The sequence below is a fragment of the Nanorana parkeri genome, unplaced genomic scaffold (genome assembly GCF_000935625.1).
Source record: "Nanorana parkeri isolate BGI_ZX_2015 unplaced genomic scaffold, ASM93562v1 scaffold791, whole genome shotgun sequence".
Classification (NCBI taxonomy): domain Eukaryota; kingdom Metazoa; phylum Chordata; class Amphibia; order Anura; family Dicroglossidae; genus Nanorana; species Nanorana parkeri.
Window position 1 is genome coordinate 494277 of NW_017307059.1, and position 19284 is coordinate 513560.

At 41.8% G+C, this 19284-nt stretch overlaps 1 protein-coding gene across 1 annotated transcript in view; it reads right to left on the reverse strand.

The window, feature by feature from the left end:
* Positions 1-5381: 5381 nt before the first annotated feature.
* Positions 5382-19284, reverse strand: part of LOC108793920 (prostaglandin reductase 2-like) — a 15777-nt gene continuing 1874 nt past the window's right edge. Inside the window, exons 2-9 of the mRNA XM_018564880.1 lie at positions 17253-17371; positions 15517-15708; positions 14968-15138; positions 14332-14541; positions 11990-12105; positions 9087-9174; positions 5676-5715; positions 5382-5395 (exon numbers count right to left, since the gene is read on the reverse strand). Coding sequence (XP_018420382.1) covers positions 5382-5395; positions 5676-5715; positions 9087-9174; positions 11990-12105; positions 14332-14541; positions 14968-15138; positions 15517-15708; positions 17253-17371 — 950 coding nt within the window. The remainder of the gene's footprint in view (positions 5396-5675; positions 5716-9086; positions 9175-11989; positions 12106-14331; positions 14542-14967; positions 15139-15516; positions 15709-17252; positions 17372-19284) is intronic.

Sequence of the window (19284 nt, forward strand, 5' to 3'; positions counted from 1 at the left end):
GCGCACTATCCCCTCAGTGACCGGCCTCCGGGGCGCACTATCCCCTCAGTGACCGGCCTCCGGGGCGCACTATCCCCTCAGTGACCGGCCTCCGGTGCGCACTATCCCCTCAGTGACCGGCCTCCGGTGCGCACTATCCCCTCAGTGACCGGCCTCCGGTGCGCACTATCCCCTCAGTGACCGGCCTCCGGTGCGCACTATCCCCTCAGTGACCGGCCTCCGGTGCGCACTATCCCCTCAGTGACCGGCCTCCGGTGCGCACTATCCCCTCAGTGACCGGCCTCCGGTGCGCACTATCCCCTCAGTGATCTAGGGTTAAAAAGCCGCCAGAGGTTAAAGTTGGGACCTCATAGGATGTAGGGTAAGTGTGCAGCGCTATCTAACCTCCCCAGTGCAAAGCTACAACATTGTGAAAATATTCCAACATGTGACATAGGCTAAAGTGGTCCATGTGTCTATGGAATAAATATTGTGTCACAAAAGCATTAACGTGAATGTTGCTAAAAGGTGCACTTGAATAAACCAATTAATAAGAAAAACAAAATGAATAGATCACATCTATAAGTGACAACTGAAAGGTGGCTGGAAAAATGCCGCAAAGGCAGTGATGTGCATTTATTGCAAAGTGCACTTCTATAGGTAGATAAGTGTAACATAGAAAAAACGCAATTTAAAACTTGCAACTAAAAAATATTTTCTCTCAAGTGCAAACAAAGAATCAAATCCATCGAAACAGTGACAAGAAAAATAGAAAAGAAGAAACTTTCCGTGAGATTGCACTCCACCTGTTTGGGGCTGTGCACTCACCCCAAATGTCCTGCTAATGATGAATAGCTATCCTGATGGTCTAAATCAGACTGCAATGATGTAACAATGATGTAACTTGTACTGCCTTAGGTGAAGACTTTTTAATTACGTCTTGCTTGCCCCCTCTTATACGCTTTTCTACTATACAGACAAACTTTGTGTTCTATACAATACTGTATGCAGATTACTTTCTATGTAACAAGGTCTATTGTCAGTCTGTGCAGGTATAGTTGTCTTTTGTATTCATACCTGTTATGTTACTGACAGAACTTTCATTATAATCCGCCCCCCAGTGTGGGCGCTGAAGGTCGCCTAGAAGCTCTCAGCAGTAATTCGTACAGTCCAAACACCAACTTTCTTCAAGCCACGCATGCGCAGGAGGCAGCCGAAGAAAAATACTGCGCATGCGTCAAATGTATCCACCTGCGTGCACACAAGTGGTTTTCTGCATACTTTGGTCTTCAACAATATGGCCACACTAGCTGTCCATGTACGGCGGCCATTTTTGGTGAGACTGCAAGTACATAGCTGAGGACGAGAGCCACTGCCTGCATGTGGCTTCTGATAGTGGGGAAAAGGTTTATACTAAGGACTGTACTCTTTTGCAAGTAATGCTGCTCAATATTTCCTTTGATCAGTGGAAGAAAGATGTCTTTGTCTTCTCCCACAAACGTCTGCAGCTGTCAGTTATTACTGCAGGACGTCTGCCTGTGCTGACCTTCTTTCTGTGTGGTATGAAACTTGCTGCCTTTAAATAACTGCTTCACTCTGTGGTGGGTTTGGGCTGCTGTACATTGTAATGTATGTTTACATACACCAGACTAAGGTTGCCAGATTATTAAAATAAAATCCAGGGACACCACAGTGAGCACGCCTACTGTTAACTGCACCCCAAAACATGCCACCATTTGCAGCTACAATTTGAACATGCTCATAAACAAATGGTCACAGATTTTTGGAACAATTACAGTTTATGGCACATAAGACCCCCGTCATTTCCTTATTTTTTTTTTTTACCTCCCCTGGACAAAAGTAGTGCTCCATATAAATCAGACTGGATGTTGCCTCCAAGAGCACATTCTAGTATTAATTTTTACCAAAATAATTTCAACCTGTAATGGGAGGTAGCGCTTGTCCAGAAGGGCATAATTCCAGAAAGTCCAAGCAGGACTGTCCCTACAATGAAGTAGCCCAAGGCCTGTCTGTGGGTCATATGGAGGGGGGGAAGGACAAGCAGAGCGGTGTGTACACAATGTGCCTGCCACCCCCTTTTCGGCCAGAGCCTCCCAGGTTGCTTAGAGCCAGACGAGGAGATGTGTAAAGGCCATACGCATTTCCCCGCCCAGCTCTTACGCTATGCCCGGTGTCCCGCTTAGCTCCTGGTAACCGGTGATATCTGGCCACACACCCCTACAGCGCCTCAGGTACTTCCTTATGGCATATACCACCAGCAAAAAGTCTAGGTATGCCTCTGAGCCCAAGGCAATATGATTTCTAAATATGACCTTGACCAAGCCTTGTTTTTTTCTCAGATTGCGCCAGGCTATTTCAGTAACTGTGTTATGGCTTCTAAACATTACATTTATGCACAATACTTATAGACACAGATATGAATGAGGGCTTGTTTTAACCTCTTGCCGTCCGCCCGTAGTAAAAAAACGTACGGACGGCACTGCAGCATTGGCGGGTTGCCGTCTCCAGACGGCAATTTTTTTCTGCTCGCGCGCGGGCACGCACGGGCAGAAAAGACCCGACCGTTGCACACACCCGTTACCGGGTGTTTCACATATAGGAGCGGATGTCAACTGGTTAAAGTGCTTTTAATGCTTATTCCGAATATGTAAATCTTTAAGTGTGCATGACCTGGGCACAGGTGTACTTTAAGTTTTAACTTTAAAATATATCTCTGGGTATAAAAAAAGCTACCCTTGCAGTGGGGCTACTCCCCGCACTGCAAGGACTGACATATGTTGTCTGGGGGGGGGGGGATTTTCCAAAGCAGTTTTACTTATGTGATCCCCACTAATGCTGGTTACAAGATTGGCACTTGGAGCCTCTTCTTCCCTCCATTCCAGCAGTCAGGGGGCAGCGGAAGTCATCACATCTAATGCAGAGTCCATAGCCCTACATTAAGGGTGCATTCACACCAGAATAGGAGGCAAAATGGTGAGTAAGCATAGTGCATTGACATCCGATGCGTTCTGTTTTCTCGGGTGGGGGGGGGTTGTTTTTTTATTTTTTTTGGTTTAATTGTTACACTAAGCCATATAAGGTATTGGTTCTGCATTGTATTGACATGCATTAGCAGTTCACACCAGTCTGTTGCGTGTGCTGAGCCCGCTTAACTTTTCTTTAACAGAGGGCAGTGCAACGCACTGGTATGAACTGATCCCATTCACACCCATTCATTTTCAGATGTCCTTGCATTGGCACCCGTTGAAAAAAACTTCCCCTGTAAAGTGCACATTCCCTATCAAAGTGAACAGCCTATCTGCCTATAGTAAATCAACCCCGCTGTCACCGCTATCAGTTCCAATAGCTCTTTTTGCATAGCTTGTTTTTTTGTTCACTATTTGTTAAAACGAAATGATCAAACCTCAGAACTAATGTTTTTTTCTCACTGAAACATGTTTAGATGACACATAACAACTACGCAACGGTTATAATGGGAGAGAAGAACAACTGAATCTAAGCCAAACAATTCTAACCAAGACATGAGTGGTGTCTCCAAGCTGTAAAAATGTATACCAAACAATTGTCATATAATATGTGTTGGAATCTTTAGCAATAAATTGAGTTTTTTCATTTATTATTCATCTATTGTACAGGAGTTAGTGAAATATTTGGACAAATAACAAAGAACAAATATGTTTTGTATTTCTTATGTATTCTTAAAGCGCTGCGCAAACTGTTGGCGTTATATAAATCCTGTATAATAATAATAATAATATAATTCTTATGTCCCTGCCCCAGGGAAGCACTAGGACACAAGGAATCCCATTGTTTTGTATGGCCCCTGTTCAAACCTAAGCATTCTGTCCCTTGTAGCAAAACATCCGTAGCTTGAAAAAGTACATGAGCTTCTTTTCAGGCAGATTTGAGTGTTTTGTTTACAAGGAATTCAATGGAAATGGTTTACAATGCGCATCACAAGTGCTTTTTGAGAAGTTTTTGGAGGTTTTTTTTACGGGTTTTGAGAATGATTTTACAGATGGACCAAGTTGGGCCAAATGGAAAAACATCTGAAGCTGAATACCTGCAAAACACTCCAAACCACTTCAAAAAAACATGTAGACATGCATTAAAATACTTTTACAAAGAAGCCTAAAAACACAGACACCCTGGTGTGAATACAGGGTAAAATCCATTATCCTTGTCACACTCAGCAGGTCACATTAATAAAACTTGGTAAAATACAGAATGCATTTTTAAAAGAGAAGACATTCACATATCATTACTCAGGTACTTAGAAGTTTAAAAAAAGGGTTTTTACTTCTTTTATTTAAGGGTGGTGGTTGGGCTAAGCAAATCAGTACTTAAGAGAAGGGCGCCCACCCTAGTGTAGATTCTTTTTAATATTGTATATTGAGATAAGGGTAAGAAAGTAAGAAATACACTAGGGTGGGCGCCCTTCTCTTTTGTTTTCTCCCACAGTATTGCAGCTTCCCAGGCTGAAGTGGGGCAGCACCCCTAGTAATCCTCACCCGCAACTATCCTTCACTTGTTGGTCAACGTTTGGCGCTTCTGATTTATTTTTTATTGGTTAAATCAGTACTTAAAGCAGAAGTAAAGTTAAAAATATACAAAATTGCAGGGGGGGAGGGGGCGGTAGGGATTTATTTTTTGCAAAAGAGACATGCAAAGAGGATGCATCATCTGTGCGCATACGCAAGAGTTACATCATCAGTGGCCACCCGATGGACGAAGACGACTTCCGAGAAGCATTGGTGGCGGACATGGCGGCAGCAGGGGACAGCGCTGAGGACCGAAGATTGATCCAACAGCGGTGAGGAAGGGCACACTTTTAATCTAAGTGTGCCCAAATGTGCAAGTATGCTCTGCGAAAAAAATTCTAAACAGTTTATTTCCACTTTATTGTGCAGGTGACCAAGTATGCAACTGCTGGCTTATAGCATAGATGCACCCAATGCTAGAGAGCCTTTTGAAACAACTTTTGCACAGCTTTTTCAGGCATTTAAGCCCTTGTCAGCGCAATGTTTGGGGGCTCATTCACACCATCTGAGTTGGGATTGCGCTGGCCATTTTTTTCAGTGCATCCCAAACGCCAGACAAGGCAATTGCCTTGTCATGGATGGTGACAATTCACACCACGTTTTTTCCGTATTGAGTACAAGTACCGATATTTATCTTTTGGTACTCACCGCTACCGAGCACCGTTCCCGGTACTTCCGCTAGCACTAAGCTGGCTTCCCGGCCAATGGCTTCTTGATTGCATGGGAAGCTGGCTCCATGCTGTTTGGCCGGCTCCATGCTGATTGGCAGTACTGACACATTCCATTATCAATGGTAAACTAGATTTGGACACTGTCTGTCCTAACAAAGGTTTACAGATCTCAAGACTTGTGTTCTGCATTGAATGTTAATGAGAGAAAACAGAGTCTGTCCCCACTTGGTCCCCCTCAACATTAATTTTTAAATTGTTCAGAATAGCTTGCAGTATGGCCAAAGGCCTGCTCCAAAGAAACAACTAGGTAAGAAGAAGGGTAAGAAAAGTAAGAAATATTTTTTTTAAATATATTTTTAGGTACGCTGTGTGAATAGAAACACATAACAAACATATAGAGGAGGTTTCTCAAAATTAACTGTGAAAGTTGAAGTACACTTTAAAACAAGATCTCCATTCTTACCTGCTGTGTTCTCTATTCCATCAACAATAGTTTCCTTAGCCTGTCCAAGAGACAAGAGAAAGAAAACATTAATAGATTATGTTGTTTCTATAGAGCGTTAAACATTAAGCAAAAGGGCAGGAACACTTTTTTGGCCCCCAACTTCAAATAATGCCAATGTTCAAATACCTTTTCCCTGTGTGTATACTGATACTATAATAGGCAACTAGGTTCAGACATTAAATGCCCATTCACTGAAGTGCCAATTTGGACAGGATGTCTTAAGGCTTTGCTTTAATGCACGTCCATTAATGCTGGTCAATGTGCTTTGTATTAGGGCAGCCTATTCAAATGAATAGGCTGACAACCCACCAAAGTGCCAACTTAGTGCACCACAGTGCAGATGAATGCGTTACATTTACAGAAGCTGTGTTGCACTGTTCTGCAATGAACCACAGTGGGAAAGTGTGTTTCATTCCTAACTCTTGCCCAAATGGCATCAATAGGAGATGAGAGAAGCATTACACATATCTCAGTCCTGGTTAGGCAAGGAGTGAAGGAGATGCTTGTTGTCTGACACCCTTTGGGAACCAGAAACATAGGGCATTATGAAGAGTGTTGCCCTGTTCTCTCTGACACTAGAAGTAAGCAGTGTTTAAGGTCTATGTCCCAGCATCTGCCCAGCCAATATCTCATGTAAATGGGCCCCTTAATCCCAGTGACCACTTGTACAGCTGCACAGTCTGCACCAATGCTCTGTCCACTCCTGCTTCTATACATAGTTTAAAGAGAAACTCAAGGAATCTAAAAATGTAACTGTGACGACATGGTGATGAGTTTATAAGTTAAATGTGTATTGGTGTTGAGTTATGTTTGAGTGTGTTATGCTGTGTGACTTGGTTATGGAAAGACTATCAGCACCATCCCACGTTATCTCCCATTGTTCTCTGAGGGAGCTCAGAACAATGACATTCTGGCCAGGTTCCTGCTATGGCTGTCTGGAGCTATTCAGCAGGTGGACACCTGTGGTGTTGTGAAGACAGGATTTCTGGGGAGGGGAGGGGGGATGTGATGGGATTATATTCTGATCTGATCACTTTCTGTATAAAAGTTTGTGCAGTTTCTCAATAAATCAGAGTTTGTTTCACCTACACTCAAGCCTTGGCTAGTGACTGGGGAAACTGGGAGCTAAGGATCTTCGGGTTGCAATATCTCCTCAGCAAGGAAGAAGACAGCGGCGGACATACTCATCCTGAGTACGGGGGTCCGTCACAGTAACCCTTTCAGTGGGGCTACCCTGCAGTGATCATTTTGGTCTAGGGGCTCAAATAATAAAATATACTCACCTGGGCCTCCTAATCTTCTTAGCTGCACATTTAGTGCAAAGATGTGCATTAGTGTGCATGTATATGTGCATTGTGAAGATGAAACCTTAGCCAAGGGGGCAGGGAGGATGATATTATCCCAAGATCAATCAGCAGGGAGTGTCTGTTCAAATGTAATGGTGGCTATACACGGCAATTGTTAATAAAAGCCAGACTGTGCATCGGTCATCTAATGTCTCTGTGTGCCTTTACAATAGGTCATGGTAATCAGATACATACAGCTAGCAGAGATGATTAGTGAGGATGAAATTTTCTTGATACATTCCTAGAATGGCTTGCTGCACACGCAGATTATGTCTTTCTGCATCTTGAAATATGTCACACTGTATTTCTAAGAACAGGTTCAGCAGTACATAATGTATGATAGGAGAGAATATGCTGGGAAAAGTAACCAGCAGCTGTGATATTTGCTTCATCTATTGCAGAAAATGAGGAACACCCAGTGCAGACTGTGCTCACTAAAATACATTCCTTTAAAGAACACCACTATCTCCTAAGCCTTAAACCAGAGCTTCTGAACCTGCAGTGCCTGTACTCCGGAGGGGGTGCATCTGATGAGTAAGGAAGGGTACAGTACTACAGCTTATAATTAAAAGGACCTTAACTATACTTTTGGCAATTATTAAATCATATCAAATAGATATTAACCGCTATTTATGGTTGTTTAAACACATAATGTGTGTTTGGAAAACATGGGGTGTACACATTTAGTAGTATAATAATAGATGTGTCCAAATAAAGTTTTTTTTTATAATAGGTGACCGGGGGGAATGTTGTGGTTAATGGCTCTTTTAAAGGACAACTGTACCTTTGTTTAAATGTTCTTAAATAATTCCCCCACCCCCGAGTGTATAGGACATTTGCTTTCCTTGAGCCCCAATCTAGGGATCTTCACTGGGCAACCCTGCCAGGAGTCTTATTCTTGAAAATGGCCGCTTCATAATGCACATGTACTCTCACTGGCAGAACGACAATCCCATAGGAACAAGTGGCACTGTGGCAAACATGCACTGTTCAGCAAAAAGCGGCGTGGCTCTGACTAGGAGCCACAGTCAATGAATATTGCTGGGTTGGGGCTGAAGGTAAGTATTCATACTAGCGGTATGCTCTATAGTGGTGGGGTAGGGGTAATTTTTATTTTTTTCTGTAAATTCTTTATTTAGAACAGCCGCTAAGGAGTACACATACATTTGGACAGTCATCCAAGGGTAATACACAGGGTGCAGTTAACCGAACCTGTACAATACAATATAGTTCAGAAAAATACAAAGTGGCACCCATAGAACCGGGCAATTATTGAAACATAGCAAGGATGTCCATCACCAGACAACTTATGTAGTCAATCCAGAGAATTAGAAGTACTCCTTGGGCTAGTTTTATCTTTTCTACCTATTAAAACCCAATGAATAACAAGGGAACAGACAGAAAGAAAATACATTGCAGAAAAGAAGGAGAAAAATAATTAGGGGGAAGAAGAAAAGGAGAGAAGCAGGGTAAAGGAGAAGAAGAGGAGATACCAAAAGGAAGAAGCAAATAGAAGGCATCAGACTACCAACACACAGGTCTGCCCCTCTCCTCAAGGTAAGACAGCGAGTGGAAGCAGCAATGAGAAATGGGCAACCGCTTCACCAGAGACAGTCCGAACCAGCAAACAGGGTTGGAACTGGTATCCGGACCTAAACCATTCAAGAGGACCACAAAACTACTCGGAGCCAAGAAGGTCCCCATATTACGTGGAGAAGGTAAAGTCCAGCCAATAGTGCCAAGTGTTCCCAAGTTGTCACCTTGTTGCTTAAGAGCCACAGTTAGTTCCTCCATGACACAGTTTTTGGATATTTGTACACCACAGAGTGAGGGAAGGCAGAGAGGTCTGTTTGCAACACAGGGGAATACAAACCTTAGCTGCATTAAGCAAGTGAATCAAACTGCTCTTGTGTATCAGTAGCACCATTTTACGGAAGTCTCATGTTTAACAAATAAATGTGAGCTCCTGTATCTCTCTCTTACAATAACTAGAGGATGTCAGTGACCTCCTGATTTTTCATACCTTCAGCTTTCCTGCTCTCAGCCATTCAATGAGTTGTAGATTGGCAGAGTCATACTGATCTGTATAGTTCAGGAGCAAAAATAGTTCCCTGTACAAAACATAAAGAAGACCAGTAATTAAATTCTATCGTGTCTGTCATATATTAATTCCAACACATAATTACAAAGGGGACGCTACTGTAATCCAAGCTCCCTTCTCTCAACTGGCAATATTGCTATGCACCACCCTGCCATAGAAAACAAGTACTTTGATAGAAAGTGAGCTACTCTATAAATTGTACTTATAGGAAACTTGTTCTGAGAGAAAAAATGTAGGCTACCATTGCTTCTCCTAAATATGCTAACTATCTGGATAGTTCTGAATTCACTACTTTCTGATCTAGTGAACTGGAACAAGCATGCAGCTGCTGAGTCAGAACATATCTGTATACTTGTTAAGGGTCATTGGCTCAGACAGCACTGACGTTAGAGGGTAAGCATGACAACCAGGCAACTAGCATTTTCAGATTAAGTTAATGATGGAGGCCTAATACAATTATTTTAATTTAGATTTCCTTCAAAAGTGTTAATTAGTAATGTTAAGGGGCTATTCACACTTTTGGGGTCTATTTATAAACAATTCACAGTTTGCCCTGCAAATATCTGTGATCATTTGTTTTGGACGAATAATGCCACACAAAAAAAATGTTCTTTGTAGATTTTCTTCAGTTCTAATGTATTGTCATTTAATACTACATTTTGGCCACTAGATGGTGATGAGGAGCATATGAAAAAAAGCTTTTCCTAGGCTCCTCAGCATAAAAAAGTATGCATTTCCTAGGCTCCTCAGCGCCATCTAGTGGCCATAATGCAATATTGTATTATTATACACTTGAACTGGAAAAGATTATGTATTAAGAACATTTTTCGGGGCGTTCGTCACCAAAACAAACATTCCCAGATATTTGCAGGGTGAAGGGCCATGAAAATTGTTTATAAATAGACCTCTATGCGTTGTCTTAACATATGTATTTCAAACTATGGCCTCCCATTTTAAAAAAATGTGCTCCAGTACTTAATACATCGGCAACTTTGGTCCCCCTTCTATACTAGCTTGGGATATCTTTGTATTTTTCTTCCTGTTGGTTATCCCAGGGTCCACCACAGTGAATCCACCTTGGCTTGCACATTCTCCTACTGCCAGCTACTCATTGAGAGAGTTTTTTCATCTGCCGGTGTGACCTGACATTTCTCTGGATGATTTGTCTTGGTGATATGTCCCCATCAAGTCCTTTTTTTGTAAGTGCAGTTTTATCCTTTACATTTATTAAAGTGTTTTTTTCTATTACTGGCTCTATCCAGTGTGCTCTGTGTTTATTGTTGCATGTATATATGGCCTTTGGGTACACAGGGCTTGCAAGAATATTCAGAGCTGCCTTGGCACCAGTAAAGCCCAGTACATTAGAAGGTTTGGCACAGAATGAGAATCTCGTAGTGCAAGGAAATCGGAATGAGCCATTTCAGTGCACACCTGTGCAAGAGTGAAGGTAAAGCTGGATTTTTTTTTTTATAGAGTGGCTCAGTTTGTCTTTAGAATACCCTCCTGTAATTCTCTGTACAGCAAAAAAGGAAGGAGATGCACAATGCAGGAGGAAAACTGATTGGAGGAAAGAGCACAGGTCTGACCTCATCAGTAAGTTATTGCTGCTTCACTATTCAAATCACAAGCTGCAATAGGCCTTGGCCAAGCTGTATTAGTATAAAGGTGACCATACACTTTACAACCATCGCAAGACCTTAGTCTTGCGATGGTTGTAAAGTAATTTAAAAAACGTACGATCTGCCCATCTTGGACAGGCAGATCGTACTTGCGATCATCGGAAGCCCGCCCCCCCTTAGGGGCGGGCTTCCGATGACCGCAATGCTGAACGGGCAGTGTGCGCGTGCGCACACCGGCCCATTCGGCATTTGTCTCCCGAGCATGCTAAAAACCAGCCGAAAATCGTACGATTCTCGGCTGGTTTTCTAGCATGCTCCTTAGACAAAAGACGTGCGTCCGTTTTTTTTTCCATACACTTTGCGATTATCGTACGATCGCGGGATTTCGTGCGATAATCGCACAGTGTATGGGCACCTTAATTGCAATAGAAATGTGAGGTCAGAACTAACAGGGATGTCTGGATTAGGAAACCAGCAGAACCAAATCACAAATTTTGGTGCAGTTAAAGTGATAGTAAACTCAGGAGTTAAATCTTAAAAGCATGCATTCAAGTGCCTTAACTATTAACCAAACTGCAGCTTATTTGAGTATCACTCAGCTGTAGATCCTCAAATCATCTCTGAATTGGTGCTGACACTGTCCTTCCTTCTGGAGGGTGGATACTTTTGTTCTCCATGGTCCCTGTGTGTGTCGTAAAGTAGCCACCAAATCCAAGCTCACTCCCATGATGGACTACAATCTCACATTTAGTTTACTAATTTGTATTGCAATTGTAGTCTATCACAGGAGTGAGCTTGGAGCGGGGGACCATGGGGGAACAAAAGTAGCCACCCTCCAGAAGGAAGGACAGTGTCAGTATGAATTAAGAGATGATTTGAGGATCTACACCTGAGTGATACACAAATAAGATTTTTGTTAATAGGGTGCTTGAATGCACTTTTGAGAGTTATGTCCTGAGTTTAGTATCACTTGAAGATAAATCACTGAACTTAGTTTTCCAGAGAAATATCAGATTCACCCAGTGTGTATCAGACTGCAAAGTGTTTTTTTTTCTCCTTTCTTGTACGAAACACATGCAATCAACAGAAACTAGGAAGCAGCTATTGAAAAACGAAAGCAGATGGTGCAATATCATCGCTGCCTGCAACTGCAAGGCTACACAAAAAAGTACATACCCTTATCTATACACAATGAGAAACACTAACCTTGTAATGTTACAATCTTTCAAGGTGGTTTCAGTTTGGGGGTCAATAGCAAAAGCAGCACCCTTGTTATACTGGGAGATCTGACCACATAAAACAAGGTGACTGTTTTTCTTCATCTGTGCAGAACAGATAAAATATGTTCAGTGTGTTAACTGCAGTGCTAAAAAAAAGAGATTTATGGAGAACAGAACATGAAATCTACATGAATACATTATACTACATTATTTGCACAAGGTGGTGTCCTCAAGAGGCAGTACAACAAGTTGTTGTAAATGGAAACAATAGTAAGTACTCATTATAGATTATATATCTGTAATGTTTGTGAAATGGGTACTAGATTTAATTGCCCAATTTAAGGCTTGATATTTATTATTAGTGCTGCACTATAACTATTCATTACAAGTGCTACAGCACGATGGAGAGTCGGACCACTGCTCTCACAAACAGAGGCCCGGCTCCCCGGCTCCCCCTGCACACTGCTCAATTCAATAGCACTGCTCAGCAAACGTGAACGCTGTTGATTGCAGCAATGTGCAAGGGAGTGTGATGGACCTCTGGAGACTCAGGCCACTGCATTATGTGTGAAAGCAGCAGTCCGACCCCCCAGTGTGCTGCCAGCACAGGGTGTTCATTGGAGCACTTTGTAAGGGAGTGTTATTGACCTTTGGAGACTCAGGCCACTGCATTATGTGTGAAAGCAGCAGTCCGACCCCCCAGTGTGCTGCCAGCACAGGGTGTTCATTGGAGCACTGTGTAAGGGAGGGTGTTGGACCTCTGGAGACTCAGGCCACTGCATTATGTGTGAAAGCAGCAGTCCAACCCCCCAGTGTGCTGCCAGCACAGGGAGTTCATTGGAGCACTGTGTAAGGGAGGGGGTTGGACCTATGGAGACTCAGGCCACTGCATTATTTATTGCTGGATATGCAGCCTGACTGCCTTACAGTAATAAATACAGAGGCTTCCATTGGGCTTTACATTTTCTTCATGTTTTATGATGTCAGTTCATAAATGTATTGGTAACCACTATAGGGTACACCGATCATTATGGCACACAGCACTGTCAGCATGCTTGTTAAACAACTCCAGTGAGAACAAATACGGCACAAGACACCTGAAAAGGAAATTATAGTCCAGGCTGCTACCCAGCCGAAAATGTTTGGCATGCTCATTTGCAATCTTACCATTTTAGTATGTGTTATGGGAAGATAGAACCATTAAACTTTTAACTGAATTCAGAACAATCCAACACATCAAATATGCTGTGCTGTTTTTGTGCAAGAAACTCAGCATGCATATGTAATTAACATTAATGGTAACACATGTACATATAGAAATTCCAATTTGAAAAGAGGGATCAAATTATAACAGGTTCACCTAATTGCCGCCCTCCTGCTTTCACTTATACTCGCCTTCCCACCCTCACCACCCCAGAGTGCTGTGAAACACCTGGAGAGTAGAAGCAGACAGCATTATCAAGGGGCCTCTGTGCAAGACCAGTTTTTGACCCTTTCTGCCCATGCAGCTATTGACCAGGTGAAATACATATTCATTGTGTATGAAATGACAGCTACTAACAAGTGAGCCATGTCTAGGTGACAGTTGGAAGGTTCCCAGCACCCAGTTGAGCCACATCTAACATAAATGGGCCCCTGAGTTCCTGAGGGCCCTTTTTTAGCTGCACAGTTTGCACTATGGGTATGTTCATCCTTGCTGAAAAGCATGTAACTCTGTCCCATGTCCAAGTACTGTCACATGAGGACAGGAAGATAGTCATCCCTCCATGAACTGCAAGTCAACCTGTTTGGATTCACTACGTTGGGTGAACTATTGAGCAGAGCGGTGAATGTAGAGTTGTATACAGGTGAAACTCGAATAATTAGAATATCGTGCAAAAGTAATTGCAGTAAGTGCTGCAAAAGGGGCCCAAACCAAGTACTGAGTACATATGCATGCTTGTACTTTTCAGAGGTCCGATATTGTTCTATGTACAATCCTTGTTTTATTGATTGCATGTAATAATCTACTTTTTTGAGGTTGTGGATTTGGGGTTCTTGGGGTTTTCATGAGCTGTAAGCCATAATCATCACAATGATGACAAATCACGGCTTGAATTATCTTGCTTTGCATGTAATGAGTCTATCTCATATATTAGTTTCACCTCTTAAGTTGCATTAGTGAAATAAATGAACTTTGCACGATATTCTAATTATTCGAGTTTCACCTGTATAAGCAGCAAGATAGGGGTGGGTGAGGTGGGGAAGGGGGGGATTTTAAGTAAACCTGTTGCTTTGCCCTGCATTAGCAAACTTTTAAATACATAAAGCATACATAGATCTACATACCTGACTGATAACGATGTCACTGATTTCTCCACCAACATTATCAAAGTAGATGTCCACACCATTTGGACAGCAGGCTTTTAGCTTGTATGCAAGTCCTGGCAACTTGTAGTTCAAAGCCCCATCAAAACCCAACTCCGAGGTCAAAACTGCACATTTTTCATTTGTTCCGCAGATCCCTATAACACGGGAGCAGCCAAGAAGGCGACCGATCTATGGAGGATTTGAAGAAAGACATAAAATATATCTGTATAGGTATAGAAAACTATTTAGGAGACCAGCACAATGTCAGATGGAACTGTCTAAATTAAAGGCGATTTCTTTAACTGCCACCCAATTTTGGGTTTTGACATTGCTCTGAGACACCAAAAAATACACAAGACAGATAGGTTGCAACAAGGCATGGTCTATTTATAAACAATTTGCAGAAATTGTTGATAAGTATTTATTTCCTATACTCCTCAGCTCCATCTCCTCGCCATAATGCAGCATTACATTACTTTATATTCAACCTGAAAAGAAAATATACTAAAGAAATGTGTTTTTGCCTTTATCCGCACAGAACGAACATTCATAGTGTTTCGCAGGAGGTTTCTAAATACACCCCTTCATCTTCTTTCACAGTAACATATAATTTACCTGCCCAGCCAATGAACCACAAGCACCAGCAGCACCGCTAACCACCAAAGTCTGATTAGCTCCAGGGGTCACATGACCTTGTTCCTTTATACCAAGTAGAGCTGTCAAGCCAGTACTTCCAAGAAGACCCAGGTAATGAGATAGGTGTCCATCCACAAGACTGGGGTCCAGCTGTGTTTAAAAGAAAGAATACAAGTTTCAATATATTAGTGATTTATATTACATCAGAGCTAACTTTTGTGCTGTGTGATGATGTGTTTATTAGTTTTTATTGTTCTTTAAGAATGTTGAGCCAAGAACACACACGGAAACAACTCCCAAAAAAATAAAAATGCTTTGGGTATCTGGAAAATCTCCCCAATGGGCAAAAAGGAATGGAAAAGCAGTTGCAATCCTTTACCACTCTATCCAAAGCTATAAAAATTGCCTGGGGTTCCACTTGTAGATTTAAATAAATAACTACAGCTAATGGATAACCTTACGAAACACAAAGATTACATATAAAATGTAATTAGTACTTTCAGGGGGACTGGGTTGAACAAGAATTACTTTTTTCAGTGAGCTGCCATCCAAGATGCACTTTGTCTGCCAGGGCCAGTTAAAATGTGAGACGATATCCCCAACTTTATACTGGCTACTTCTGCTTTGCTCAACCACTCCAATGCCGTTACTGGAAAGAACTTCAGAGATCTTCCACACCAGAAGGTAACTTCCAGCCGATTCTTCATTCATGCAATAGCGCTAAGGAAAAAAAAAAGGTGGGACCAATAAAGCGCAACATAACAGTGCTTCTCCATGACATCTGCACATTTCTGCATCGATCTTACCAGAGGAAGGAACATAATTTGCATTACAAATAAAGAAACCATCATTGCATACTGTGAGACTTCAGTAATGCCTTGCTCAACCTTCTTGCTCTGGGCAGTGGTGTATTTTGGCACCCCCCCATCTAAAATTGCCCCACCCCTTCCTGTTTAAGACATTTTGCGTAACCTCTTAATCGTTGAATTCATGTGCGGCCACCGCTGTAGGCAGACCTTACAGCAGCCGCTTGTGTTTAAAAATGTAAAGCGCCAGTATCAGCATTTAGTATAAAGAAGGGGGTCAAAATTTCAAGTCCTGAGCTACTAGCCAGGCCTTAAGAGTTACTCGCCACCAGTTGCCCACCTAACCCCTACCCTGCCCCGGCCCTAACTCTCCCCTAAACACACCCTCTTAAATAACCTTATAAATGACACTGTTTTATGCAGAATAAAGTTACAAAAATAAATATTAACAAGAACTTTATCAATATTAGTTCTACCCCCATAGACTTGCATTGAGTTCGAGTTTGAATTCAAACTTTTCCCATGTTCGAAAGTTCGGATTCAAACCGAACACGGGGGTGTTCGGACAATCACTTCTCAAGACAAGCAAATGAGATTCCTTGTCTTGAGCGTTTTGGTGCGCGACAAAATGTCTAGGTGTGAACGGGAGCTTAGAGTTAACAGATTGGCTAATTAATTTTACAGAGAGTCAATGGAAAAACACGAACTCATAAATTTGTCAGATTGGCCCATGGAGTGACCATAAATGAAAAGGGAGAACATTGGCTCTTAGATGTGAAAGATTGGATTATGATGTCTACATAAGATCAGTGGAAGAACCATATATATTTTACATTGACTTACAAACTCTACCAGAAGACACAGAAAACAAGCTCTCATATTTGTTAGAATTCTAAACTAGTTTGTGTGTCTTGGATTTCAGTGTGTATGCAGTAAATAACAAAACGTAACTTATAGCATATCTAAACTCCCCCAAAAATACATTTCAGCTTAATAGGCCTTAGAGTAATTGCCTGTTTCCTAGGCTTTTTTTCCCTTTAATTTCACCTGGTGATCATGCGATTTACACACTGCCTGTCCCTGGCTGGCTATGCTCACTCCTCCACTGTATCTGTGGATGGGGCCATTGCTGGGCTTCAATGTCTGCCTTTTTTCATCTTTATTACACAGAGGATGACTGGATTAGTAGTTTACAGAAGTAGGATAACACTGTTTTTTCTTCCATTTTTTCTCACAGAAGTGACAAGGGCACTGCATTTCTGAATGATCAGGTATTTTCTCTAGTTGCTGAAAATGTTCGTAACCGGAAAAATGGAAACGAGTGCAGCCACCACATCTAAGGACCAGGAAGCTGCAAAATATTACACTTCTGTTCTTGGGTTCAGGTATATATTTTAAAATAAGCATATCACTCTGAATGTGCTATCGGGTGTCACTCTGAATGTGCTACCAGCTTACCAGGTAAGGATCCACAGAAAGGTACAAGGTGTTGGCCAAGACTTGCCCATCTGAGAGCTCTTCTCTGAAATCAGCTTCCTCTAGACGAAAGTTTTCTGGCTTCGGCTCCTTATCAATCCCTTGATGAGAGATTAACATTACTGTAACATTTCACATACAAACTCTGCACCAGAGGAAGATGCTGACACCCTGACAACTGAGTAAAATGATTGCACATCAGCAACACAGGTTGTTCTGACAACCAACTTTTCAGTAGCAAAACACTTTTTTTTATTAATCCCCTTACTAAACTGATTAAAGCGCATAGAAACCCCAAAAAACAATTTAATCAATCCTTAAATGTGGAGTGTGCATTTTTTCTTAAGGCTTCTTTCCTTTATTTTCATCTAGTGATCCGGCCAGTAAGTCTGTTAATTTTCAAATACCTTTAACAGACCAAACGCTACAGGGTTGAGACAAACCATTTAAATACTGACAGGGGTGCTTACAATCAATGGCGTAACAATAGTCATAGCAGCCCATGCAACTGCTATGGGGACTGGGGGTGGAAGGAGGCCCCATGAAGAATTGCAGAAGTTGCTGTTGACCCTGTAACCACTATGACATTTCCAATCAAGGAGAGCTGACATCAGATGTACGGGAGGAGAGAATGCACATGTACAGGAGGAGAGTATGCAGATAGCTCTCCTGCTACCGTATTTGATTTAGATTTTAAGGGGTTGCTTTGGGGCCACTTGAAAATGTGGCTATGGCGCCCCATAATCTATAGTTACGCCCCAGCTGATAATGGTCAGCTTTATTCATTTATGTAAAGTCTTTATGCAAAAAAAGAAAAAAAACTGTTGCTGTAACTGCTTAAAAAGTATAATCTGGAGTTCTGATTTAATTTGTAAGTCAAGTCCATCTAAATCTGCTAGTAGTAGTACACCTAACACTACCCTCCCCACAGGGTGACAATGCTGTATCCAAGGGTGGCTTTATTGCTCCTCCACAGAGTCACCCTGAGACAAAAAGTGTGTTACTAGCCAGGTCACCAGGTGAAAATAAAGGGGGAAAAAAAAAGAAAACAAATGCAGCCACCACCATTGGGTATTGACAAGCTGCAATATGTTACATTTTTGTGTTTGGGTTTAGATACACTTTAACGGCTTTTGCTCACATCAACAGGAATCCAAAAGCAGCTTGAAGCAGGTTCATGCAGCTTGGAATGAGGGAAAACACAGACCAGAATAAAGTCAACTGCAGGTATGTCAGTAAACCTTGAATAATCTCAGACTCAAACTGATCTCAATGAAGGCTGAATGCACCTGAAAGCAAGCCGCATTTACTCATGGACACAAGCTCAAAATTGACTTTGTTACCTTTGGATATAGCCTAATGCATTTTACCTTTTTTATTGTCAATGTTTTGTGCAGGATAACATACGGTAAAGACCAGAGGCAAGTGGCAGATTGCAAATGACTTCATTTACAATGTCTTGGGAGATATCCTTGTGAACCCAACAGTCAGAATGGGATTATACTGGAGCTTTTTTTAATGTGCTCTTAATTCCGTTCAAAGATCGTTTTTTGCACCACCATATCAAAAGTTAGACTTTTGCTTAATTAGGAGATTAATCTTGCAGGAGTTATAGAGATAAGATAAGAAAAATAATAGTGTGGTGAAAGTGAGATTAGTCATCTTGTTGCTGCTGGGCAGCTCAATGTCTATGAGAGACAACACCTAAAGCATTTGTAAAGGAAAAAACGTTTTCCTAATGTTTTATCTCTTTAAAAGTGCTGCAAGTACAGCAAACACCTCTTGATGTGCCATAAATGTACTATACTTCTACCTTCCTCTTTGACAAGACAACACAGCTCTGAATTCCTAAGCATGTGGTGTCAGCCCTGTCTTCTTAATTTCTGATGAATTACAAACTACACAGACCCCTTCTCATCTCCCCCCACACTCTCCTCTCCATAAACTCTCATTGTGCACAGGTAGGGAGGTGCAAGATTTCTGGTAAAATCAACAGGTATTTTTATTACATATA